The sequence below is a fragment of the Actinia tenebrosa genome, unplaced genomic scaffold (genome assembly GCF_029948245.1).
Source record: "Actinia tenebrosa isolate PJP-AT-01 unplaced genomic scaffold, QUT_ActTen_1.0 PGA_scaffold3__52_contigs__length_22856419, whole genome shotgun sequence".
Classification (NCBI taxonomy): Eukaryota; Metazoa; Cnidaria; class Anthozoa; order Actiniaria; family Actiniidae; genus Actinia; species Actinia tenebrosa.
Genome location: NW_028292580.1, coordinates 14,846,157 through 14,873,034, shown reverse-complemented (window position 1 = coordinate 14,873,034; position 26,878 = coordinate 14,846,157). Strand labels below are relative to the sequence as shown.

The 26,878-nt window shown below is 39.1% G+C and overlaps 2 protein-coding genes across 2 annotated transcripts; both read right to left on the bottom strand.

Annotated features, from left to right (window-relative positions):
- Window positions 1-788: 788 nt before the first annotated feature.
- Window positions 789-26,795, bottom strand: LOC116298354 (Fanconi anemia group D2 protein). Its single transcript, XM_089035474.1, has 46 exons — window positions 26,641-26,795; window positions 25,120-25,239; window positions 24,549-24,616; window positions 24,126-24,178; window positions 23,967-24,017; window positions 23,643-23,703; window positions 23,311-23,369; window positions 23,097-23,181; window positions 22,729-22,853; window positions 22,338-22,425; window positions 21,830-21,934; window positions 21,349-21,434; window positions 20,934-21,033; window positions 20,821-20,856; window positions 20,040-20,180; window positions 19,368-19,502; window positions 18,000-18,131; window positions 17,438-17,545; window positions 17,032-17,081; window positions 16,760-16,819; window positions 16,374-16,443; window positions 16,049-16,168; window positions 15,527-15,600; window positions 14,692-14,927; window positions 13,548-13,663; window positions 12,839-12,947; window positions 12,552-12,660; window positions 12,096-12,132; window positions 11,630-11,748; window positions 11,367-11,448; window positions 11,059-11,175; window positions 10,430-10,558; window positions 9,823-9,941; window positions 9,220-9,333; window positions 8,588-8,715; window positions 6,562-6,661; window positions 5,869-5,991; window positions 5,172-5,271; window positions 4,185-4,253; window positions 3,891-3,929; window positions 3,444-3,518; window positions 1,972-2,046; window positions 1,794-1,871; window positions 1,389-1,592; window positions 1,170-1,212; window positions 789-1,022 (listed from the first exon to the last, which is right to left on the bottom strand). The coding sequence occupies exons 1-46, from the start codon at window positions 26,693-26,695 to the stop codon at window positions 979-981; spliced, it is 4,347 nt and encodes a 1,448-aa protein (XP_088891600.1). The 5' UTR covers window positions 26,696-26,795; the 3' UTR covers window positions 789-978.
- Window positions 2,128-3,380, bottom strand: LOC148908727 (uncharacterized; the record flags this gene model as incomplete). The annotated part of the gene is made up of 2 exons (XM_089035233.1): window positions 2,128-2,557; window positions 2,602-3,380. Coding segments are annotated over 2 exons (1,209 nt in total), but the record flags the coding sequence as incomplete, so codon positions are not given.
- Window positions 26,796-26,878: the final 83 nt, after the last annotated feature.

The window sequence follows — 26,878 nt, the reverse complement described above, 5'->3', positions numbered from 1 at the left end:
AAGGGAAAATATAAAAACAGCGATCACGTGACCCTTTTAACTTATACTGCAACATACTGGGCATTTAGGCCCTGCTACACGTCGAAACTTTAAACTGAAACTTGTATGCAACGGAGTTGTGAGACAAGTTTCACGGCGCAATTTGAAACTTTCTGAAACTTTCGTCGCGAGAAAGTTCCACGAAAAGTAGAACCGCTTTCTACTCGTGCAACCGAAACTTGTGTCGGGTCGGGAACAAGTTTCAGGACGAAATTGCACCGTGTAACAACCCCGTGAAACTTGTCTCGCAACGCCATTGAAAACAAGTTTCAGCTAAACTTTTCAACGTGTAAGGGACAAGGTCAAAACAATGGTCCAAAATAGTGACCCAATTTAATGAATTAAGGTGGTGGGTACTGGTACATACCCCCTCCCCCCTCAGAGACCTCTTCAAATGCTCGATACTGGGGGTCTGTAGTGGCAATTTCTATACGCAAGTATGTTTTTTAGCATACATGCAGACAGACAGTCCATTCATTTCTGTTATTTGGATTTTAGTTTTGGAGATATTTAGAGACAAAATCTAAGATATTGTTTGGCCCTCATCCCTAACAGGATCTTTACCCTCTAAAAAACACAAATCTTCCTTTGAATAGCATATATGCGATAGTTAACACTGCTCATTGATATCAGCAAAGCTGTAATATCTATATATTGTCTAAATAGATAAATATTGTTATCAAATATCATTACATACAAAAATAACAGACTTTGTTGTAAAAATAATATTTTATATCAGTTTTGCATGACAAATTATACAACCAGGTTAAGAAAAGGTCATTAAAATAACTCCGATTCTTTTTCTGGTTTTTGACTATTCTTCTTCTTCTTCTTTTTCTTTTTTCTTTTTTTTTTTTTCTTTTCATTATTTTACTTTTACTTTCAACGCATGCTGCTTTCCTCATGAATCTCTTCTCATAACAATATTTCTTTTCGTTATTAAAAGCTATCACTACAGGAATCTTCATCATCATCTCCACCACCTGAAAATGCGGAAAAATTAGAAAAATGAAAAAAAGTATCTTTAATTCTCCTCTTCTGTGGCAGAGAATTTTAGGAGTGGTAGTTTATTTTCGTGTAACATGCAAGTAATTTGGGGTAAGTGTGTGAGAATAGTTTTACGTCCTTACCAGAATCATGACTGACTACACTCTCAGCTTCATTTTTCTCGTCCTGAAAAAAATCAATTCAACATTTGATTATCGATTTTGAGTTTGTTAAGTTTTCATAAAGACCTTTTCAAGCCTATTCGTTTTTCAGTGGATAGAAAAAAAAGAGGATTTATACGATTTGAACTTGATAAAATTAGGTCGTCTAACAAATATCAATTTTGGTGTAGTATCACAAACCTCGTCATCATCATCATCTTCGTCATTATCATTAACCACTTCCATTTCTTGATCTTCGTTCTGTTTGTCATCATCATCATCATTGTCGTTATCTTCATCCCCTCGAGTTGACTGCTGGGATAGGATCTCTTGCCCTTGAATGTCTCGGTTCTTTAAATTCCCCATCCAGAATGCTTCATGACACTGGTTCACTGTAAGCATAACCTGGAATGACGCCAAATAATGAGTCGAAATGCAAAACTATCCTGTTATTAATTATACTTTATTCTTTTGTCTGAGGTCCACCCTGAAACAACCTCCCCTTCCCTCCCCTCCCCCTACCCCTACCTCCCCGCACTTCCAAATTTTTGTGATTCGAAAATAAATAAATAAATAGAGCCATGTAGGATGGGTAATCAATGTCACCTTGACTCGGAACACAAATAACTCCAAGCATTTCTTGACTGCGGGAACATGGTTGGTTAGCGCGATGTCTTTAAAAACCTGAAAGAAAGGGGGGAATGAAAAAGAGAACCAGAAAATACAAGATACTAACCTGTGTAGTAAAGAAACTTTGTGAGTAAAACAGGGAAAAAAATCTTACCTTTGTGTGGCCACAGAAATGTTGCAGACATCTTGTACTTTGTTGTAGGTTTTTCAAAAGCCCATGAACTACATCCTGTAAAAAACAACAACAAAGGAACACTATAAGTAAACGTACACCATAGCCCGCCTTACACTCGTTTCTTTACTGCATGGTTCATTTCATTTTCCTCTCCTTTCCTTTGCTACTGCTCTCTTTTTTCTCCTCCCTTTTCTGCTCCTCCCGTCTCTTTCCTCTCCTCCCTTTTCTGCTCTCCTCGTCTCTTTTCTCTCCTCCCTTTTCTGCTCTCCTCGTCTCTTTTCTCTCCTCCCTTTTCTGCTCTCCTCGTCTCTTTTCTCTCCTCCCTTTTCTGCTCTCCTCGTCTCTTTTCTCTCCTCCCTTTTCTGCTCTCCTCGTCTCTTTTCTCTCCTCCTTTTTCTGCTCTCCTCGTCTCTTTTCTCTCTTCCCTTTTCTGCTCTCCTCGTCTCTTTTCTCTCCTCCCTTTTCTGCTCTCCTCGTCTCTTTTCTCTCCTCCCTTTTCTGCTCTCCTCGTCTCTTTTCTCTCCTCCCTTTTCTGCTCTCCTCGTCTCTTTTCTCTCCTCCCTTTTCTGCTCTCCTCGTCTCTTTTTTCTCCTCCCTTTTCTTCTCTACTGGTCTCTTTTCTCTCCTCCCTTTTCTGCTCTCCTCGTCTCTCTTCTCGTCTGCCCTTTTCTGCTCTCCTCGTCGCTCTTCTCGTCTGCTCTTTTCTGCTCTCCTCGTCGCTCTTCTCGTCTGCCCTTTTCTGCTCTCCTCGTCGCTCTTCTCGTCTGCTCTTTTCTGCTCTCCTCGTCGCTCTTCTCGTCTGCTCTTTTCTGCTCTCCTCGTCGCTCTCCTCGTCTGCTCTTTTCTGCTCTCCTCGTCGCTCTTCTCGTCTGCCCTTTTCTGCTCTCCTCGTCTCTTTTCTCTCCTCCCTTTTCAGCTCTCCTCGTCTCTCTTCTCGTCTGCCCTTTTCTGCTCTCCTCGTCGCTCTTCTCGTCTGCTCTTTTCTGCTCTCCTCGTCGCTCTTCTCGTCTGCTCTTTTCTGCTCTCCTCGTCGCTCTTCTCGTCTGCTCTTTTCTGCTCTCCTCGTCGCTCTTCTCGTCTGCCCTTTTCTGCTCTCCTCGTCGCTCTTCTCGTCTGCTCTTTTCTGCTCTCCTCGTCGCTCTTCTCGTCTGCTCTTTTCTGCTCTCCTCGTCGCTCTTCTCGTCTGCTCTTTTCTGCTCTCCTCGTCGCTCTTCTCGTCTGCCCTTTTCTGCTCTCCTCGTCTCTTTTCTCTCCTCCCTTTTCAGCTCTCCTCGTCTCTCTTCTCGTCTGCCCTTTTCTGCTCTCCTCGTCGCTCTTCTCGTCTGCCCTTTTCTGCTCTCCTCTTCTCTCCTCTCCTCTGCCTTCCTCTGCTCTTCTTCCTTTTCCTTCTAACTCTCTCTCCAACAGGTCTTCTCCTTTCCTGCCATCACCGTGTCTCCTCTTTTATTTACCTTGTTAGTTCTCAACGTCTGGTCCAGCAAAGGCATGCCAAGCTTCAGAAATGTCTCAACAAAAATTCTTCCAAGCTACGTTGAAAGAATGTAGACGATATTAATTAGACGCAAACTATGCTCAAAACATAGCACGCAACAAAGCCAAGATAGAAACTTGATTAGTAACCACAAATAGCGCAACCCAAACCTGGTATCACCAATGTACGTCTCAAAACCCGATGGAATGGCAACGAAGCGTCACTTGACAACAGACAGTGTCTATGATCGCTTAATCATGAAGGCCATTACGAAGTTGAGGGGAAAGATTGGGTCGAGTGGCATTGCAGTGCATTTTGGGATTGCTCTAGGGGATACATATACAGCCCCAAAATGCACTGCAATGCCACCTCGACCCACTTTTCCAAGTTGAACTCCAAATAGCTAATAGTAATGCTGAATTGATACCTTAAGAGCTGAAGCCAAGACTTGCCTTTGATCAAATGCCTAATGAATTAATACAAGGAATTAGAAGATTGAGGGACTGTTTGGACATTACCATCGAGAACAAGATAATCGAGAATATGATAATGATGGCACCAGCAGAACACTCACTGAATATAGAGTATAGGTCGAAGCCCGTTAATACGAACACTGACGCGACCAGTGAAAATAGCCGTATTAATAAGGCGACCACAATAAGGGGGTTAATTTGATTGTCCTGATAAGAGGGAGCTCTTACAGATACTGTTGTAATCTTACCTTGACCAGGTTGATAAGGATGTGGAATTCTCTGACAATAATATTCAATTGCGTCAATCGTTCATTCGCCTGCAAAAAAGACAGAGTATTGTAATGTGTATTGGTGTGTAGTATGTTGGGTGTGTAATATATAGAGGATGTTACATGGGCGCGCGGAGATACGAAATTTATCTTTGAGTGCTGAAAAGATCTCTCACGATTGAGCGCAGCGAACGAGTGAGAGATTTTCAACACGAGAAGATAAATTTCGTATCTCCAAGTGCCCATGTAATATTCTGTTTGCATTATATAATTATCCATAAAATCAACTCAATAAGCTTTTTATTATTATAAAAAGTTTTGTTTTTATTTATAAACTAATAGCTTAAATACACATGGTAACGATATTTTCACATGTGAAAATAACATGTTATTTTCACATGTGAAAATATCTGTTTTTCGATAAGGAGAAATATATATATTTTATGGATAATTATATGATAAAAAGTGTTGTGTTGAGTGGGTGAAAGTGTTACATTTAGTTGGGAACGGTGCAACGTGGTGTGTGGTGGTGTAGTGTACTGTGTTATATATCGGTGTGTGGTGTGTTGGGCGTGTAGTATGTGTTGTGTTGAGTGGGTGAAGGTGTTACATTGAGTTGGGTACGGTGCGACGTGGTGTGTGGTGGTGTAGTGTATTGTATTTTGTATCGGTGTGTGGTGTGTTGGGCGTGGTGCAGTGAAGTATGTTTTGTAGTGTTGGATGGTGTAGAAAATTATATTGAGTTAGGTTCGGTGCGAGTACGGTCCGACGTGGTATGTGGCAGTGTAGTGTGTTGTGTCATGTATAATGTGGAGGTGGGTTTGATGTATGGTGGGTTTTTGGTGTTGTGTTATCGAGTCCTAGTGTGCGTCGTCATGCGGGACGATGTAATGTGGTGATGTGGTGTGGCGCAGTGTGGTGTGGTGTAGTATAGTGTATTGCGGTGTACTGCAGCATTACGCTAACCTGTTCCACATCAGTTCTTTTCAAAGGAACTCCATGTGTTTGTTTTAGATATGCGATTAACTCTTCAAAGACTGCACGGTAAAATGAAGGCACCGTCGATCTAAATATAACACAACAACATACGATATTATGATCTCTATTTGCTGCGATCTGTCAATATTTGATAAAATATGCGTGTGTGCGCAACCATATAGCAGTTTCAGTCAATCTCGTACCCAGAGCCTGCGTTTCTTCTGGCCTGCGGCGAAGAACGAGGGCTCTGGTACAATCCATGTTTTGAGACCAGGATTTCTTGGACTTTCGGTATAAGAGCGCATGCGTTCAAAGACTTGGTAAAAATATTTTTTAAACATGTTCCCGATTTCTAATTTTTATTTTAATCGGAAGTAAACACATAACTCTGTTTTAAAGAATGATTTTCGATGATTATATTTCACTTCCGGAAAATTGCACATGCGCAAAAAATGGATTATGCCAGAGCCTTCGTTCTTCGCCACAGGCCAGAAGAAACGCAGGCTCTGGGTACGAGATTGAGTTTCAGTCAATCATGCATCAAATAACACACAATGTTATAAAACTTGTCGTCCTGAATGCTGCCACTATTTTTTGAGATCCGTCAAGAACTGATATAACAAATTTTGCTTGAATAGATTTCGAATCCCATTTCCATTTACCTTAGGTTCACAGGATGGCTTACCTCGTAAGTGTTGGATATGATTCAGATGCTGCGCACGTGTCGTCCTCCATTAACTCAGTGAAAGCACCAGCAGTTATTTCTTCAATGGCTGCCAGTGGGTCCTCGGAGAATGAGAAGTTAAACCTGAAAAGATAAGAATATCAAGAATTCGATATTTGAAAAATTACCTAGGATAAAGCATTCGCATTGATTGATCAAAAAGACGGTCCAAATTCGTCTTTTTGAAGTTCAAATAGACTAGTGTAGACTAGTGAAGTTCAAATAGATTTGTGCAAAGTGCGCACTTGTGGCTTCCACTGATTGCAGTTGAATTTTAACTGAAGGAACTATGGACGTTAAGCACCTTTTACAGTCTCGTAAATTATAAGGCTTTGGACTGAAGTTGTCGTCGCGAGATGACAGAGCTACTTTTAAATTAAAATTAAATTAGGTTAAAATCTCTTTCTCGAAATTCCGCCCCACAATCAAACGAATATAAGGACATTCTCAGTCTATCTTTGAATTTTCGGAATAGTCTGATTGCGCACTTAAATCAAGCAATGTTTAAAGCTATTACTTCTTAGAACTATAGCCCAACTAGTAGTAACTGAAGATTGTTTGTCACAACATGATTTTCAGTTACTGAAAACTTAATAAACATAGAAAGCTACATAAAATTATGAAGTACAGTTGTGTGCCGTGCCGTGCCCATACCTTAAAAGATACTGAAGGGCCTCGTTATATTTTGGTCCACTATCTTTCTCTCCGTTACTCTTGATCCATTCTCGCTTTAGAAAACCTCCGGTCAGCTTAGCTGAAACAACCAATATCAGTGTAATCAAATTAACGACTCTAACACTTATACCTTTCAATGTGTTGCTGTTCTTGTTGTAGAAATAGTAGTATTTGCTTAATTTAATAAAATTAATATAGTTTTCATTTGGACAAATACTGAAGAAATAGAAAATGCACGCGCGTGCTGTTTTCAGTCATAAAGCACGCGGGGGTTGGCAGAACATGAGAGTAGTGTTAGGAGAAGGACGACCCGTACCGGAGTGCTTCTCGACACTTCTCGAGTGTTCTGCCAATCCCCAAGTGCTTTATAACTTCACACAGCACAGCAAGCAAGTTTTTTATTTCTTTTATAAAATACAAATTTCATGAATGACGAAACTGAAAGTGCGCGCTCGTGCTGTGTGCTCTCATAAAGCACGCGCTCCCAACCAATCAGAACGCGAGATTTAGAGCAGTTATTTTATAATGAAGAAAAGAAAACGCATGCGCATGCTGAATACAGTTATAAAGCATGTGAGGAATGGCAGAGAAGTGTTACGAGAAGCACAAAGGGTATAGGCGGTTATCTTATAATCTGAAAATGCATGTCGGCCATCTTGAATTCGGTTTTATCAAGATAAGAAAGGCTGGTAACGAAATCGTGCCGCAAAGGATTGAGAGAAGAGATGTCTGTCACCAAAACTCAACGATCTTAAGTTGCACTCTCAGTCTTCCTTTAAACTCTTTAAGTGGCACTTGGATGAAAACGCCTCAATTTTGAAAGTCCAAATAATTCAAATATTTGAGGATAATATGACTCATATATGATTATGAAAACCAGTTTAGTGAAAATTTTAACCTGGGAACCGCTTGCAGTTGAGAAAGTTTGGTTTAAAAGCGAAAAGAACTATAGGGCTGAATGAATGATGTCATTTACTCACAATTTAGATGCTGAAAAAAATCAATAATTTTTATTAATTCTTATTATTTCTATTAAGATAATATGTTGCTTGGCCACTTTTGGAGCCAGCCATACAGATAAGTTTAACCAAGTCAGTTTAACCAGGTGCCCCTTTAAGGTGGCTGCCTACTTTTGAACGTTCGAATTGAGCCCACGATGAGCGCGCGCTCAAAAACCGCTGAAAAATCTACAAGATTTTATTGAAGAACCATACGCGTTTTGAGCTTCAACAGGGCAAAACCCTCAAATTTTGCACGGGACTCTATATTTTTTGATAGCTCATTCGAAAAAAGTCCTAAAAATCTAGGTTATATCAACATTTTAGGAAAAGTTTAAATCAGGAACACGTGAAAAAATAGATTTTTGTAGGGATTTTTGTTCGACTTTATGAGATTTTTTAAGAGCACCGAAACTACAAAATATGACAAATCAATGTATCTCTCTGTCTTTTTGTCGAAAATATCCATGTATTATTGTAGAAGGATTGACTAGCCTTCGTTCGTGCAATCATATAGTCTGCAAATAACTATTATCTTATTAATCTTAATTTTTTTCTAATCCCTTCCGGTGGCGCAATTTTTACTCCAAAAGCTCGTGCGTAGGCTTCCATTAAATGCTGATTATCTCGAAAACGAGCTCGGGACACCCTATTTTTCTTTCCAGATTTGGAATCAGCATTAAATTTCAATTCGGAAAATCGAAGTTTTAAAAAAAGCTTAAATCAATTTCCAAAAGTAGGCAGTCACCTTAAGGTAATATTTTGCTTGGCCACTTTTGGAGCCAGCCATACAGATAAGCTTAACCAAGTCAGTTTAACCAGGTGCCCCTTTAAAGACTAACAGACGGTATTCAAAAGTCAAAATCCCTACACTGTCGATCACAGGGAGCCCAATTTAGATAAATTTCAATGGTCCTCCGGTCGCTCATCATGTAGAGATACTGCTACAGTGTTTTCACCTTTCATTTTTATCTAAATTGGGCTTCCTGTGCTCATCTGTTACTAACCAATAGCTTTATTGATTTCTTGATTATCTAGCCTTTCACTCAAGACCACTAATAGTTTGGTTAGTGTTAGGGCTGTAGCCATGTCTATCATGGTATTGGAAAACTGCTCCAGGTAGTGGAATGACTGCCTTAAAAACAAAAGATAAAAAAGTACAGTTATATAAAAGTAGAGCGGGATCCCTGTGGCTAATTTTGTCCATTTTTAATTCGAAACATGCCGCTGTTTTCAATAGACTGCAGACTCATTTATATAGTGTAAGACTCGTTTATAAGTAAGATATCCAAGGAGTTACGAAAGGTTATATTGTCCAAGTCTAAATTCTAAACACTGAAGCTTTCACGGTATTAATCGATAACACACTCCAAAACGAGGCTAGGTCTGTACAAATGAATCCATAATCAAAGATAACAGCGGTATTTATTGTATCACAAGATGGACTTCTTTGCTTTTATGAGTTCCTAAATAGACAGTGCGCATGCGGAAACGGTTGTGGCTGCTGACTGAATTCGTGTAACAATGCTAGGAGAGAGAGGACTGATTTGAGCAAACACGACTAGTCTAGATGCACATCCAAAAATTTGAATTCGCAATCAATAAAGGCTTAAAGGCTAAAAATCTGATCTGAACTTACTTAAGTAGCTCTTGAAGTCCTGACTGAGTCAAATTAGACAGCTTTGTGCGAGATGAGAGAACGGTCAGTGCTTTCTTTAACAACCCCTGGTTCTCGCTGCTAAGAAAACCACTCCTGCAAAGATAAAAATGTCATCCAGTAAAGCTGCCTCCATTGAGCCTACTCACGTGGCAGCCATGTATATTCTTACACCATGTACTGTCAGCCAGGAAGAATTCTATTGAAAACATGAGATTCAACTGATGAAATTCAACAAGAGACAATTAATGACGTCAAGTGAAACCCAGTAATTGAGGAATATAAAACGCGCTGGAATCTTTGAAGCATGCAAGAGACAAACAAGCTTAGGAACAACGAGGCGTAGCCGAGAGTTTCTTTTTGCTTCTCTCGTGCTCTACAGCTCCCAGAGTGTTTATATCACAGTACAGAGACATAAGCAGGCGTTTTATATTTCTTTTATAAGATATCTTTGAACTATTTTGCGCGAGCCTGTCTGTCGTCTTATATGAACAACAGTTGCCAGCCAATAAGCGCGCGCGGCATATTTCAAATATTTTATAGTAAGCTATATATATATGCTTATATATGTAACACCAAACGAACCAGGAAAAGAAGGTTTGCAGACAACTGAACAGGAGATGGTAACATTGATTCATGATTGAAGCCTCTTCAGTGTTACATCCTGGTCCATCCATTATACCATCGTTATTTGCGAGCAACATCTAAAAACAGGCCACATATGATGTAAGCTTATTTCCTTTATTTTTATACGATGTTATTAATATGGCAGCTTGAAGTTTTTTATGTGGCAAAATAACTTCGCACTGCCTTTCTCTTGAAATAATGAATTATCGTTCATTTATTCATTAATTCATTCGTTTGTTTATTTATTCTTTGCTAGTTCGTTCTTCGTTCGTTCATCCATCCATTGGTTCTTTCATTCATTCATTCATTTGTTCGTTCTTCGTTCGTTCATTCATTCGTTCTTCGTCCGTTCTTCGTCCGTTCTTCGTCCGTTCTTCGTCCGTTCTTCGTCCGTTCTTCGTCCGTTCTTCGTCCGTTCTTCGTCCGTTCTTCGTCCGTTCTTCGTCCGTTCTTCGTCCGTTCTTCGTCCGTTCTTCGTTCGTTCTTCGTTCATTCGTTCGTACATTTGCTCGTTCGTTCATTGATCTATTATTCTACTTACTTCAAACATTCAATTGTGTTTTACCTGAAAGAACGCACTGGTTGCTTCAAGATGCTCGCAAAACGCAGGTAAGAGCTCGACCATGAACTTAGCAAAGTCTTTAGCTGAGATACGTGAGAGATTGGAAAACCCAGCCTGATTATCATGTCGCGACTGGAAAAAACATCAAAAAATTCAAAACATTAGCTAAAAGAATATTCAATAGATATGGCTTTTTACTGATTTCTCCCCCCCCCCCCCGCCCAAAAACAAATCTCATCCTTCCATCCCTTTTCCGGCCTCATTCCCCTTTATCTTCAAATAATTACTTGATCACTAATTTATTTCATCGCTCATTCGGTGACTCAGTCAGGTCAATCAGATCCCTTGTCAGTAGGTTGGGTCAGTGAGTGGGTGTGGACAGGTAAGTGAGTGAACGTTGGGGGAAAAGATGCGGTGAGAGGGAGAGGAAGTGAGGATAAGTCAGTGACGGAGTAAGAAGATCTGAACTTCCTTTTCTCCCTACCTATGTAGACTTGGTATCCCCTCTCTCCACACTCATTCGCTCAACAACCAACCGACATCAACCGGGATGTAAATGACCCTACTGAGACATCGAGTCACAAAGTCGCCTGAATAACAACAACGTCGCCGTCTTTCCTTTCTAACCATACCTTGAGGAAAGATCTCCTTGAAGAGGCAGAAGCTGACAAGGAGTGGTTCAGCTTACGAGACAAGTCATCCAATAGAAAATGAAGGTGAGGTGCCTGGATCTTAAGAATGGTTGTCTCCTGTGAAAACAAATACACAAGTTGACTACAGAGCGTCATTGTCCATGGTATTTTGGGTCGATTTGATTAGCTGTGAGTTTAGATCGATAAAAATACATAAATCTTTGTGTTTTTCAACATGGATGGCTGGTATACATATTTTCAGCATGGGGCGCGGGGGCGTAAAACTGTTTTATGGTCCAGTAACATACCTCGGTGTTCATGTCAGAATCCAGTACAGCACGGGTCACGAAGCCACACTTGAGAAGATTAAACACATTCAAATCGAGTTCCCTGGAACAAGGTTAAAAGATCACATCAATATTACACTGAAAAATTTTTGTTTTCTTTCTTTCTTTCTTTCTTTCTTCCCTCCCTCCCTCCCTCCCTCCCTCCCTCCTTCCTTCCTTCTTTTTTTCTTTATTTTCTTCCCTATCATCTTTTTTTCGGTTTCGAGACATACAACACAACCCACCTGAGATACGGTCTGCATTGCGACATGGAGAAGGATGACGCCTTGTCTTTTCGCTTATCTTTTTCCACTACACTCACTGACGACGAGTCCAAATCTTTGTCATTTTCCTTGTCGGCAAGCTAGATGAGAATAGCATGAAGAATCAACAAGTTATCATCACCAACAAAAATCTAGTTCCATTTTAGAACAATAGAAAGAGCAGAGTCATTGAATGCGATGGAAGGAAGGGAGACCAAGAGGCGCTTATTAGAACCAAGGGTGCCGTATAGGCAGTACACTCGCCTCTCACAACTAGCGTGTTGGGTTCGATTACTAGACGCGGCATCACATGTGAGTAGGGTTTGTTGGGTCTCTCCCTCCATTCGAGGGTTTTCCTCCTTCCTTGTGTTAGCCCAGCGTGCCCTAGTCTTGATCAGCCCAGAGGATGTGTTTCAAGGCATCGATAAAATGTGGAGGTTTTTTTTACCTTTTCAATGGTTTCATCTAGCTTCTTCGTTTCATTCCTAAATACAAAACAAAAAGAACAAAGTGAAACTATTTTGCTTTGCTTGGTTGATATCGTAGAAGGTAATTTTCCACTCTGCTGACCAATGAATCTTTTGACCAATCACAGCGAGTCTTACGCTTGACTAGTAACTAGCTGCAGTAGCAGTAGCGGCAGTAGAAGTACAGTTGTATCAATCGCGTTATCAACAGCAGCGATAAAACAAAAAATATACATCGTTATATCGTCCTTTTTTACGAGGGCAACAATCTATAGCCAGTGGCTAACTAACCTATGACCCTAGTTCCAAAAATCGGAATTTAAAAGTAGAACAAGAAGAAAACGCCAACTTGCATACCTGCAAACTGTTTTGGACAAAATTTATAAACATGAAGAGTATCACCGCATTGCATTGCTTTGAAAAACACAAGACCTCACCCTTTTGACGCCTTTCTCGATCGCTTCCCTTTTGTTGCGGTTTGAAGAACCACAGGAGCTGGGCTCTCGCCATCAAAAGTTGCTAGCGAAGGGGTGAAAGTTGGTGTAGCTGAAAAGAAAAGCAAAGAATTTATATTTTTTAAATGTATCCTGGAATCACTATGGAATGCGCTGACAAAATCTTGAGACACGAAAAAAGTTATTGGTACCCCGATTTGATTGGAAATGAGGGTCACAGGACCCAGACTGAAAGTCCTAGAATAATACATACTCAGGCAAGTTATTACCTGTCAGGGATGTTTCGATCTGTTTGTACAGACATGTTATGTCATTTAGTCGTGTTAGGGTCTTCCCCTTCATCTCAGGATCGCCTTGTGTGGCAAAACCATTGATGAGCTAAGGGGCAAAAAATAGAATTAGCAAAAACTATGAAATAGCATAATCTATTTTGCTAGGAAGAAAGGAAGAGAGGGGTGGAATAAATGGGAGGGAGGAGGAAAGGATGGACAATAGGGAGGGATGAAGGGAAGGAGGGAAGCATGAAGGAAAGAAGGAAGGAAGGAAAAAACGAGGGAAGCAGGAGAGAAGGACGAAGGGAAGAACAAACGCAGGGAAGAATAGATGCAGGGAAAGAAGAATGGGAAGAATGAAAGAACGAGCGAACGAACGAGCGAACGATAAACGAACGACGAACGAACGATAAACGAACGAACGAACGAACGAACGAACGATAAACGAACGAACGATAAACGAACGAACGAACGATAAAAGAACAAACGATAAACGAACGAACGATCGAACAAACGAACGATAAACGAACGAACGATCGAACAAACGAACGATAAACGAACGAACGAACGATAAACGAACGATAAACGAACGATAAACGAACGAATGAACGAACGAACGAACGAACGATAAACGAACGAACGAGGGAAGCATGCATGAAGGAAGGCGCAAGTGAAGCAGGAAGTAAAAAAGCGGAAGTAATCTTACCTCAATAAACCAGTTAACGGTGTAGAAGAGTGCTTTACACATAACCTCACGGTCAGCTTGGGCCAAAGTATTGATCTCCTCCAGCATATCAAACTTAAAGGTGATTAATGGACAACCTAGGACGAATAATAATACTTCAAATATTGCTAGGATGTTAACAAGAATGATGATATTCATTGAACCAGCAAATACACAAGAGATTGATATATATTCCATACGAAAAATGGATCACGGCAACTGACCAACCTCAATGGACAACATTTTTTGTGATCCAAGAACCAATATGTTTTCCAAATATGAAAAAAATTATCTTTTTTTCAAAATTCCAGTATAAAATTATTAGTTATCAGTATTAAAATAAAGATTTTAAGATAAAAACTGCAAATTTGGCATTAAAAACGTTTTTCGATCCGACGATCCAGTTAACCAAAGTCCAGTTCACTCCACGCATGTACGAATCCGGATTTTCCAAAATATAAAATCTCTCAAAATTCGGAATTTAGAAGCATGAATCGAATGTTACAGGTTGGGTATGTTTTTTCTATACTTAAACATTGTAAACTTTCTGTCAAAATCGAATATTTCAACAATTTTTTTTTTTTTTTTTGCAATTCAAGCAAGATCCAGTCATCTAACGTCCAGTCCAATCCCTTAGTCTACAGGATTACGGATTTTCCACAAGGAAAATAAATAAATAAAATTCAGAACTTAGGAAAAAATATCTTTTACTATAGGCAAAAACTAATTACAGCTATTTCCAAAAAGGTTGAATACTGAATACTGAATAGTGCATTCCAAGACCAAAGTGCATTGTGGGTCTCGTTAATTTGAAATAAAAAGTAAATATACAGCAGTTAACTCTCTACATGTAGTTAGTAGTTTGTTTCAGATGGAATACACTAAAAATAGAATAAATAATAATTATTAATCCTACTTTAGACAATGTCACTATGACCGACAATGCACTTCGTTCTTGGAATGCACTATTCAGTATGCAGTATTCAGAATTCAACCTTTTTGGAAATAGCTGTATACTTCCTTAAAACGAAATATTCATCGATCAAATGGAACACACAGTAGACCTTGGTAACACATGAAAGTATTGACTAACCAGTGTGCGCAATAATTATACACTAAAACTCACCCAATAAGGCATCGATTCCTTCCAAGTCTCCATTATGTTGACTTTGTTCACAGATTCTTAACAAACGGAAATGAGGTGCTAAACATACCAGTGAAGCAACAGGAGGCTTGTCAAGTACAGACTGTGGTTTGGAGGTCGCAGCAGCAGCAGTCAATAATAACGGAAGGATGTTCAGTGCGATGCTACCTTCTTCAGCCTCGTCAAGTCCATAAACGAATTCAATAGGAAGAGTATCCCTGAAGAGGACAAAGAAATAAATAACGCGCAGCAGGTCAGAGCATTTGGGGTTTAAGACCTAAATACTCTTCTACAAGCTGCGGCCTTTCCATTGATTGAAACTTATGCGCAGCAACAACGCGAGATACATTTCACAGGAGGGAGGGGTATGACGGAAATTTTTGCGAAATTTGTCTTGCAACAGAAGCTTCACTTCATGATCACAATGCTTCTCGATAGCATGATCGACATCTACCAAATCCCTAACTTTGTCGAAACGGGAAATTGTACGATTCCGCACGTGTTATTAAGAAGCATTGTAAAGATCTGTCAAAAAGTATCACGACTTGAGAGGGTTAGGCGGTAGAACGTTTCGTGAAAGTTTCAGCTTGTAGCAGGGTAATAATCTTCATAGAAACTCATATGAACTAAAATTTTTACCCAGGGGAAGCTTTCAGGAGCTAAAAAATGTTCCTTTATGGAGTTTTAATTTTTAATTTATGTATGATTCAACCCTCTTGAGTTGAATGGTTTCAAACAAATGGACCCACCACCCATCCCACTCCACTCCCCTGAAAAACGGCTGGCTGCCTACACCCCTGGAATTAACTTGACTTACTTTGGTAAAGGGGCATCTCTGTCAACAAGAAAATCTTCTTGAAAATCAGAAACAACAGTCTCACTGATCCAGTTCTGTGAATAAAAGTGAATTTATCGTTATAGATAACATTGATGAATGACTTAAACTCAGGTCAAACTTCGAACTTCACACGAGCCGTACGCATTGAAAACAATGGATAATAAGACGGTCTTCATTTCATTAGGTTCGGCTCATGTGAAGTTCGACGTTTGAACTTAGTCTTAGACCATCGTGTCATGCTCTGTTCAGTAAAAACAGCCGGATACATGACTGCACGTAAATAAGAGACGTTTTTGTATTAGCCATTCCGAGATTAAGGAAAAATTGGCTCGAGTTGGCATCGCATTGCTGTTTCAGGGGACGAAATAGACGCCATCTTGTGAATGTCTCCCACAACGATTCCATGATGCACGTCAATGTCAACTCGACCCAGTCTTTCTCTCAACCACGGTATGGCTAATAGGGTTGACAGGTAATTGCAATTTCTAAATTTTTGCTAACCTTAATTTTCCTGTCTACATCGCCCTGTTCAATAACTCTGGTCAGCTCATCGTAGAATAAGGCAGCCGCTTCAGGGACTCGTGCCACACTCGAACGAACCATGTCAAGCAAGTTCACGATCTAGTAACATTCAATACAAAATAAAGCGGTTTATCAATACTTTGAAACAACGACTATCAAAGTCAGGACAAGGCCAACTTACAGGTCGAATTTAACGTGTTAGGTTTTGCGGAGGGAGGAAAACCGGAGAACCTGGAGAAATCCTCGGAATCAAGGAATAGACCAAGAAAATATATAGGACACAGTTTTAAGAAAAATCACTTGCCTGTTTGTAAATATCGTTGCTAATCGAGGAAAAGAATTGGGAAGACGTTGCGGCGTTGTCATCATCAGATCTATGAAACATTAAATAGCAATACAGGATCAGAGGAAGCATAAAATGTTACAGTTGATCTCTCTCGTAAGCGACCACTTTGGTATGAGAACTGGTCGCTTAAAGGAGATGGTCGCTTAAAGGAGATGGTCGCTTACGAGAGTGGTCGTTCAAAAACAGGCAGTTGTACTTTAAATAGATGTGATTATACTCATGATTGTAAGCTGCACGGTCATCCACTGGTCATAAATGTAAAGCGCATTGAGACGTTATGAAATGCGCTATATAAGAACCTCCCATTCTTATTGTTGTGATTCACAGGTGTCAATCAAAAGTACCTTTTTCTGGCCATACTGCGGACAATCATGACAGCCCCAATGATACCTATTCTTTTATATCTGGAAAATATAAAGAAATTTAACGTCTTTTGGTGTAATTTAACGACATGAAAAAAGCAACCATTATTTGAGCCTTTGAATATCGAGGAAAAAAGATTTCCTCTTTATTGTGGTCACTTTTGAAGGTCATTTGGGAATCAAGGGTGACATAGTGGTATCGCACAGCATCCAATCACAACTTGTGAACCCATTAAAATCTCACCCATACTTACTTTGGGCAGCTACTGGATAGCTGTTTCCTGATCACAATATGCACATCATCCTAGAATTGCCGAAAGAAAATTAAAGTCATTAACTATATGAAGAAAGGGAAAAGATGGAAGCAGGGATGGGATGGGATGGGATGGGACTGGATGGATGGATGGATGGATGGATGGATGGATTGGTGAGTCGATAGAGAGATGGATGGGTCCATATGAGGTTGGAAATATGGATGAGATGGATGGAATGAATAGATGGATAGGATGGAAGGGAAATAATAGAATGACTGACGAACGGATGGATGGATGGGTGGGTAAATAGATGGATGGACGGATGGATGGATGGATGGATAAAAAAAAACAAGGAAAAACCTATAGAAATAACTTATAGTAAGAAGAACATATTAAAGTACAGTACCTGTATCATGGCACCGTCCCGTGGGCTACTGAAGGCAAGAGTGCTCAGCATTGAAAAGACCTTTCTGATTTGACTCAGTGTGAGATTGTCCAGGTAATCCAGAATACCCTAAAGAAGTGTTTATCTTACTCAAAGTCGTAGATAGGAATATATAAAGGCACGAGCATCTCTCAGGTATGATTTGAAGCCAAAATAATTGTTTCTTAATATTATCCCAGCAGTAGTTAACGTCATTTAATGTCATGCACGGCAGTCACTCTCTCGTTACAAAAGTTTCTGAGTCAGTATTGTGAAAAGGGTTTCGTAACAAAAACTCCATTGATTCTCATCATCATTTTTATCATCATCATCATTATTATCATCACCATTATCATTATATTATCAATATCATCATCATCACCATTATCATTATATTATCAATATCATCATCATCATCATCACCACCATTATCATCACCACCACCGCCCTCATTCTAACGACCATAACCATCAGAATCTTAATCACTGATAAAAATCTGATATTCGTGTCAGCCCTTTCAATCGCGTGCATAAACCTGTCATACCTTGATAAAGACAGCAAAAGGAGCCATGATCTTAGGGTGTGTCTCCACGAGGTCTGATAACACATCTAAAGAGGAATCAGCTTCAGTTGCGAAGCCACTACCGATATGAGTCACCAGGGCACCTACGATTTCCTGTGAAAACATCAACTTAATTTAACTAAATTTTCTAAAACAACCTCTGCTCTGATCTAAGTCAGTGCACGGATTGATCAGATAAGAGTTTAAAGTGCTTGGTTAGTGGAGGGAGGAAAACCTTACTGAGAACCCAGTAAAAAAAATGAAATCAAGAGCAAGACCTACACTTGCCCCAAGTCCATATTTTATATTCGAGCGAGAACTCGTTGAGCGCAGCGAAAAAGTCTTTGTGAAATTCTAAGCAAGACCCAACAATTTTTTTTTTCACATGAAATGTCGAGTTCAGAAATAGAAATAGCTGCCAGATTTCTCAGTTCGCGGGGTTGTTACGCAAAGCGTCAAATGAGTTTTCAGATTGAATTCACATAGCGTCCTAAGTATAAGTACACTAGTCCAGTTCGTCACTATCTGCAATTGAGCAGGCAAGGATGAAGACGATTTACAAAACAAAATCGTTTTCTTATTTTATAAAATTCTTTCACACTTAGTTAAAATCATTTTTTATCTACGCGATGGAACATGTAGAAAGCCATTGCGTCGACAAGCCCGAAACTACTTTTAAGACTTTCGTTCTGTGAAGATAACGGATGTGAGATTTCACGAACTTGAATGTGTTGCGTAGAATGCAATGCCGGCGTCAAAGGTAAAAGGAAACAATTGGATGAAGGGTTCAGACCGAAAAACCGAAAAAAAAAAACACGACGCAGCAACGGCTGCATCAACGAAAAGGTCGGCAAACACAAACAAAAGAAAACGATGTCTATTTTTTCATGCCACAGTGCATAAAACCACACCACACAATCCACGACTCTCTATTACTGGTGCATTAGCAGAATATAGGTGCCTCAATAAATTAGTCATACGAGCGGCTCCACAAAGAACGGAGTGCTGTCCCTAAGTCACCTGCGCACGCGTGCCGGCTTTCGGCAAAACTGTGCTCTATCAAAGAGCAGAGTACTGTGCCCAAGTCATTTGCGCGCGCCTGCCGGCTTTCGGCACTTCCTGCGTGACGTATTACTAAACAAAGCACGGAAAAAGCTGTTGTATTTCTAAATCTTAGAGTATGAAAATAACTTTCACAGCTTCGAGAGAGAGAAAAAATCTGGTCTCAAAGCCTCAAATAACCAGACATCTTAGAAAATAGAAAGAAATTTTGGAAACTCGGCCACATTTTTAGGCGAAAAAAAAGAAGAGAAACAAAACAACTGACGTTTGACGTCACAAATTCCATACCTGCTTGCAGTAGAGATCAAAGGATGCGAAGGCGAGCCTGTAAATAGCGCATGCGTATGAAGAAACAGAGGTCTCCGGGGATCTCAGAAGCACTTCACCAAGAGACAGTAGATTGCTGAAGTACTCGCGTAGAATCTGCAAACAAACAAAATAATAATAATAAATTTATAAGTAAATTATAGATTATAAGCCTTTAGAATTTTATCTTTCTGGCACCTGCAGATCCCCTATAGAAGGAAGATTTTTTCGCGTTAAATTTAATTGAATATTACTGTACATGTAGTTCTGCGCACGCAAAGTTGGAACAACTGCTGCCCATCATGCCGACATTGTCCCAGTACAGCTGTTTTGTGACACCAATGTTGCAGAAAAAGTCAAAGGTAAGCAGTCATTCAGATTAGGGCCTGCGCATTAATTGGCAAAGATTGGCAAGTCACAAAGAAATCGCTTCTAAAATCTCTAAAGTTACAGCGCGCAACTATGGTACACTTAATTTAATACATTTTCTCAACAAAAATTTTTTTAATTTTTAAAAGATTAAAAACAAAATTGCGGCGATTGAGACAAGCGCCATGCTAGGGATGTCCTCAAAAGACAGATTACTATATGTGATACTCCTCTAAAATCTCTCGCACGAGTAGCTCTCGTGACCACTAAGCAAGTAAAGTATACCTGATTATGTGAATTGAAAGCTGAGGAGAGCATCTCCTCGGTAAAATGGCCAACTTTGATTTTATTTCTGAAAAGACTCTCTACTGTCTTTTTGCGGTTACCAGTAGAATGAAGAATGAGAAGGACAAAGAGATCGATGACCTGAAAAAAAAACATCAAAACCGATTAAAAAATACATATGCATGTATCAGCAACAACATCAGCCAAGCTATTGCAGCAACGACAACAATAGCTATAAAGATGCTCAAACAAAACTGCAACTAATAAGAACTAGGACAACAACAACAACAGCAGCAGCATTGACAATAACAACAGCAACGACATCAACATTAACAGCAGCAACAACAATAACTGCGAAAAAACTGCAACCAATAAGAACAACAACAACAGCTGCAGCAACATTGACAATAGCAACAACATTGACAACAACATAAACATCAACAGCAACAGCAACAACAATAGCTGCAACAATGCTGCAACAAAAATTGCAATCAATACGAACTATGACAACGGCAACAACAGTAACAATAACACGACAGCAGCAGCAACAATGACAGCAACAATATCAACTGCAACAATGAAGCTACATAAATGACAACTGTAATAACAGTAAAACGACAGCAATGACAGCAAAAGCAACTTTTAGCAGCAGCAATTGTCGCAACAAAAACATCAATAACAACGAAAAGAGAGAGCTACAGTAGCAACAACAATGATAACAATACACACAATAAAACACAATGTTGATATGAAATACATAAGAATGCTTATGATGGCATACCTTATGCAAAGCTGCAGAGTTAACAGATTCTATGGCCTGCAAAAACAACAAATTGTTTAACAAAAAACTATAAGATCAATTCAAAGAGCAAAAAAAAATAATACATTGATTACCTTTAACCAGCCTTCTGCTACTGACTTCTGGAATCTGATACCTGAGCGTATTGCATCTAGAGTCAGCAGTTCTCCATCTTTATCAGCACTGGCTGAAGCACTAAAAACAAAAGCTATGAATATTAATCCTGTCCATACCTCTTGACCTTGGAGAATGTGACCCCATAGTTGCCATGTTGGATAACTCAGGCCAAGATTTGGCTAAATTTTTTTCTTTTTCGTTTTTTCATTTGTTTGTTGTTGTTGTTGTTGTCGTTGTTGTTGTTGTTGTCATCATTTTTTGTTTTGTTTTTTGTTTGTTTGTGTTTTTTTGTTCTGTCATACAACATGGTAACTACTTTCTTCCTTCATCTTTGGAAATATAGTACTCTAGAAAGATTCCTGCCAAACCTTATAAAAATAATAATATACCTACCCCTCCTGTCTTGGATTTAATGGTGTAGAGGATGACTGGGGAATCAAGGAACCGAAGTCCAGGTTCATTCTCAGTTCACTTATGACCTTTAAGAAATGAAGTCATCTTTTTAGTAGCTACCTTTCAAAAGGGGGGGGGAGGGCCGGAGAAACAAACTACTAAAAATTGGCTTTAATTGTTAATCCTCTTAAAGCCCTTTTAGATGTTAGAACTTCTTTCAGCTCTTGCAACAGCACAACAGTTTTGCAAGACAAGTTTCATAAAGGATGATGCTACTTGGCATAAATTTCTTGTGAAACTTTCCAAACTTGCAACAAGAGTTTCAGTTGTGTAATAAGTAACAAATGGATTATACAACAAAGACTTGTGCAGTCAACTCATTTTTTGGGGCACTACAGTTGCATGAGTAGAAAAAGTATAACTCTTAAACCTAATGGGAATCACTGTACATGTAGTATGAATGATAAACTACAATTAATACCTCAAAAGCATCATTATCTGATACAGACTGTAAGATAAACTTGGTAACAACAGGAAGATCGTCAAGCTCAGCTGATGGCAACATCTGTAACACTGACACTCGTACCTAAATTTGAGTTTTCAAAAGACAAACATGCTGTTAAATGCTGTCAAAATAACAGACTTTTATCATGTTCGAACATGGTTATACCAACCCATAAGAATAAACAGCTTTGTTTCTGTAAGTCTAAAGTATTTTAAAACTTATTCAGGTGTGCTTGAATGTGAGGCTAAGAGGGTAAAATCTATTGTCACATACAGCCATGTGAGAAAGTCCTTCTATTGAAAGTTCTGATGATCACATAATGTACATAGAATAAGAAATGGGTTGTTATTGATAGACATCACTTCTGGTCTTGCATGGAATTTTTAACCAGCTGAGTAACAAGTCTCCAATAGCAATGATTAAGCAATACTGATAAATAAAGCATTTGTATAGTACTCCTTAACACAAGTTAGCAAACACATACCTCAGCTAGCAAATCTTGTCTCAGATTTAGGTTTGATAAAGCATATAGGATTGGTACAGCAAGGCTTGTGTTTTGTAGTAGAAGCTCCCTGAAAACAAAACGACAAATCAAGCCTAATTTCCTGCAATTACTGCTAATCCCAAACCAAAAAGAAGGTCAACGGTCCATCAGTTGCCAGTCAAGATCACAAGCCAAATTAGTTTTAGCTTAGTCATACCTCATTTCTGGCTAAACATTACTGGTCAAAATGACCGGCAAAGCAAAGATTTGACCAGACAAGTCCCAGTTCAGACCAGATACTGTCCGATGTCCGACCATTATTTTAAGCCCTGAAGGTTCCTTGGGAACCATTCCAATGGTACCATTGGTATCAGTTGCTCCTTCCACTAACCTTAACTGCAGAGCCACTCCTGTGTGTTCAGTGTCATCTACCACCTCAGGTAAGCAGGTAATGATCTCATGTTGAACATCAGGAGATGTTATGCTCACCATTTCTAGCATCTTCTCTGTTAGTTCCTATTATAGCACCACATGATTTTAAGGTTAAAATGTTCAAATCAAACTGGATTCCTCAGTGGTTCTTGTTAAATTTGTATTCCCAGACATTGGGAGATTAGGTTCAAAATTAGGCGCTCACTTTCCAACATACTGTATGTCTAACATGATTTTCTTACATGATAAGATCATCATTTCTTTTAATGAAACTGACAACCTGGAAAATCAAAGATGTCAAGTCTGGCTGTTGAATCTAAATCTTACCTTGCTATTAACAATTCTGTCAAGCCATCGGAACTGGTTCATAATAAGCCGAGCAGTGTTAGTTTCACCATTATTTGACCCATGTCTGCAACACAAGGTAAAATACCATTATTATCCATGCATCATGATGGTCCATATTTACGATATTCCTGCACATCATCATCATCACCATCATCAGCTATAATTTTATTGTAGAAGTTGAAGTGATCCTTACCCATTCTCATCACCCATTAATTCGGGTAACTTCTCTAGCAGCATGTTGGCAATTCTTGGCTGAAACATTTTTTTAAAAATTAAAACAACTTAGTATTACTCCTATTGAATTATTTTTCTTTTCTTAAATGTAGTTTATTCTTTTCATATCATTACACTTTCTATTTATAAATATATTTATTACTACTAGTATTCAAATTATCTTATATGTACATTGTCAGGTAGCCTTTCATGAAGGGAATTACTTCCTGTTGGCTTTCCTCAAATGCTGCAATATGCATCTGTGTTGAAAACTATTAGACTAAAGCCTCACACTAATGACACCATTTTTACCTGTAGAAGGTCAATTCCTAATAATATCCGAATCAAACTCTCTTGGTTGTGTCCATGAATGCTAAAGAATGAGACAAAATTTTAGTGCTTAAATGAATTTACAAAACATGATGACATAAACAAATGGCTTCTAAAGTGCCAAGAACAAGCAACAGAATGGGCCGTTTTCACACGGCAGCCATGTTGGTTTGCACAATAGATCCATAAGAATAGCAAATTCTCATGAGAATAAACATGGCTGCCATGTAATAAAGGTCTGCTTTTATACTGCAGTTTGTTACTCTGATATTGTAAAAATTATCAATTAGTCACTAATATTAGTACCTTCCTTCGCTCTCTTCAGCAACAAGAATGGGCAAAAGGCTCAGGCGAAATCTATGGAAATCAAAGAATTCAGAAATGTAATAAGTACAAGCTACTTAATCTACATAAAGCAATCAAGTCAAGGCATGAGAAAAATTGGACAAGTACAGTTTACAGTACCTTTCAGGGGTTTCAGACCTTTTTTGCAGACTCTCAACAAATTCTTCAATAACCTAAGAACATTATCAATGATATAGAACACATATACATGTAAACATCAAATTCCTGAAGATTTCTAACCCATTCAGAAAACCAATCAAATCACTTAATTTCCAACTATAAGTACTAAAATTGAGACTCATATTTGCATCCAGAATTCAATGAGAAGGCTTAAAATAATTGCCAGACATTGGACAATGTCCCCCAGAACTAGGGCTTGTCCTGTGAAATCCTTGCCTTGCTGGTCATTTTGACCAGTAATACTTAGCCAGAATTGAGGTATGACTAAGCTGGAACTAATTTGGCCAGTGATCATGACCAGCGACTGATCAGCCATTATCTTATATGCATATACATTATATATTACGCCCTCATGAACTCCACCTTTGGATAATTCTGATGGCTTTTAATAGCAGCTGTGAGTCTCTTCTGAAAGATTGGCACATCAACACCTGAACAATAGAGGAAAACAATACATCTTACTATCAATTAAATATTACACATGCAACCTGAATTAGTTGTCTCATACGCAAAGAAAAAAGAAAAAATGGTGAAACTTGAGTCCTAATATAATTTAATATTGGGAGATTTTCTGAACCCTTTCAAAAAATACAAAAAGTGTGGACATGTCTAAGCCAACTAAAAAAGACTTGGATCGTGAAGTTTATTAAAATATCTTTCGCTATACAAGGAGTTGGGACTGTTTGCAATCATTGTTTGACAGAAAGTATAATTATTACTGTAAGTACATTCCAGTACTTTTATCAGAGGAATTTATCATTGATGAGTTTGACTGTAAATTATAGTCTTCAAGCAGATTGTAGTTCCAGAAAATATCGATATCCCATTCATAGAAAAAATTGGAAATTCTGGAGGAAGTTCCTGGGGGTAGAGGGTCCTCTTATGAATTCCCTCTGTGGTTGGGGTATGGATATTTTCTGGATCTACAAATTACCTATTTCATCTTGGCTGTCATCAGAATTTTTAAGGAAGATTCCTGCATTAGCAACAAGTTGATCAAAGCCTGTATTATCAATATCACTTGTAATGGATTCTGTCTGTCTTCCTTTCTTTGCTGGGGATGGGAAGGCACAATCGATCACATCAAAATAAGAAACACAAATTCCCCACCCTGATTAAGAGTTATCCTGGTCAAAGTGCAACACATGAAATCAAGACACTTTTACATGCACACTTAAAATTGGGACAGATGGGCTTTATGTGTTAGATCTTGTCATTTTATAATGTCATTTTATAAAATTATCTGACAATCATATAATTATTTTGCTCTTGTCACCTCTTGTTCACCTGTCTCCCTCCCCCAGCCCATTCTCAACCCCAGAGACCTGTCATTCTTACTCTGCATGCTCAAGTAACATGCCACTCTGGAAAACCCTAGCACACTGCATCGAGAAATCTGGCTACTTGAACTGTAGTGCACATACTCAAATTTGAATTATAGTGCAAACACCCCAATTAAACAGATTATATTTTACTTTAAAAAAAGCTGTTTTTATGGTAGAGCACTGTCATATTATTGACTCTCAAGGCAATTCTTATCTTTCATTGCAAGGGCTTTTGTGACTGCTTGCACGCTTGCACAGTTCCTCGATCAATTACCACAAGAAATATTCTAACCTATCACAGCTCTGAGTTGTCAAGAGTCTATGCAATTCATTGAGCATGCGCAGTACAAATGACAGGACTTTGGGGTGGAAAGTGCTCTCCAACCCCCTGGGGGGGGTACTCCCATATATGGATTATACGGGGATGATCCGCTGAACAGGGTATGGTTTTTCGAGCTTCTTGTCATAAACAGGGTATGCAATTTCACTCAAATTGGAAGTTCTTCCTGAGTTTCCTGTCATATTCAAGGTTTCTACTTTCGTATTGACCGAAACTGGTTATTATGGTCGTAAAAAAACGATACACGAGATGACATGATTATTGAAACAGGAACTCAGTGCAATAAATTATATCTTATGTTATGAACAGGGTCTACAAATTTGAGTTTTTTTGTCATAAACAGGGTACCCCTTTCAGAATCCCAGCAGAACACCCCTACCAAAATTCTGGTGGAGTACCCCCCCCCCCCCCCGTCCAACCCCCACTCTCCCCTCCCCCTTCTCCCAGCTTCTATGTCCCCAATGTAAACACCACTGATAAGATGGACCTGTGTTTACAAATAAACACATAGCAAAGCTTCACGTGCAGCTTCGATTGGGGGGAAACCACATCAAAACTATGAATCTTTAATGAAATATAGCCCGGACTATAGATGTGAGAATTTAAAAGAAAATACAGAAGAAAATAATAAAATTTAGGTATTAGATACGAAAGGAAGGATTTGCAGCATTTAGTTGATTAGAAACATACATAAATAAGCTTAATTAATGTTGCTTGATGAAACTAACAGTCGGTTTTGTACTGCTTCTGTTTGATGTCGGAATGCGCGAAAAATTATTCGCAAACTCACCCGAAACAACGACTTCTTCGGCCTTTTTCTTTGATTTTCTTTTTGATCTCGCCATAGTCCAAGATCAAAGCGGCGGGAACAAGCCAAACCGGCAAGAAATAGTGTTTAATTTACATCACAAACGACTCTACCTTTGCTTCCTTGTGTTTTGAAGTTTCCCGCCAGTTCCCTTGAGAATGCGTCTGCGCGTGCGTTTATAAAACAACCCCTGATCAAACAGCTGGAAGGCTCAGTCACA

Excerpts from the sequence above, each read along its gene's own strand:
- LOC116298354 (XM_089035474.1), bottom strand. The coding sequence starts at position 26,695 with ATGGCGAGATCAAAAAGAAAATCAAAGAAAAAGGCCGAAGAAGTCGTT. Across the intron at positions 23,182-23,310 it reads TTAATGGGTGATGAGAATGG|ACATGGGTCAAATAATGGTG; the intron begins GTAAGGATCACT and ends CTTGTGTTGCAG. Across the intron at positions 11,449-11,629 it reads CAATGCAGACCGTATCTCAG|GGAACTCGATTTGAATGTGT; the intron begins GTGGGTTGTGTT and ends ACCTTGTTCCAG.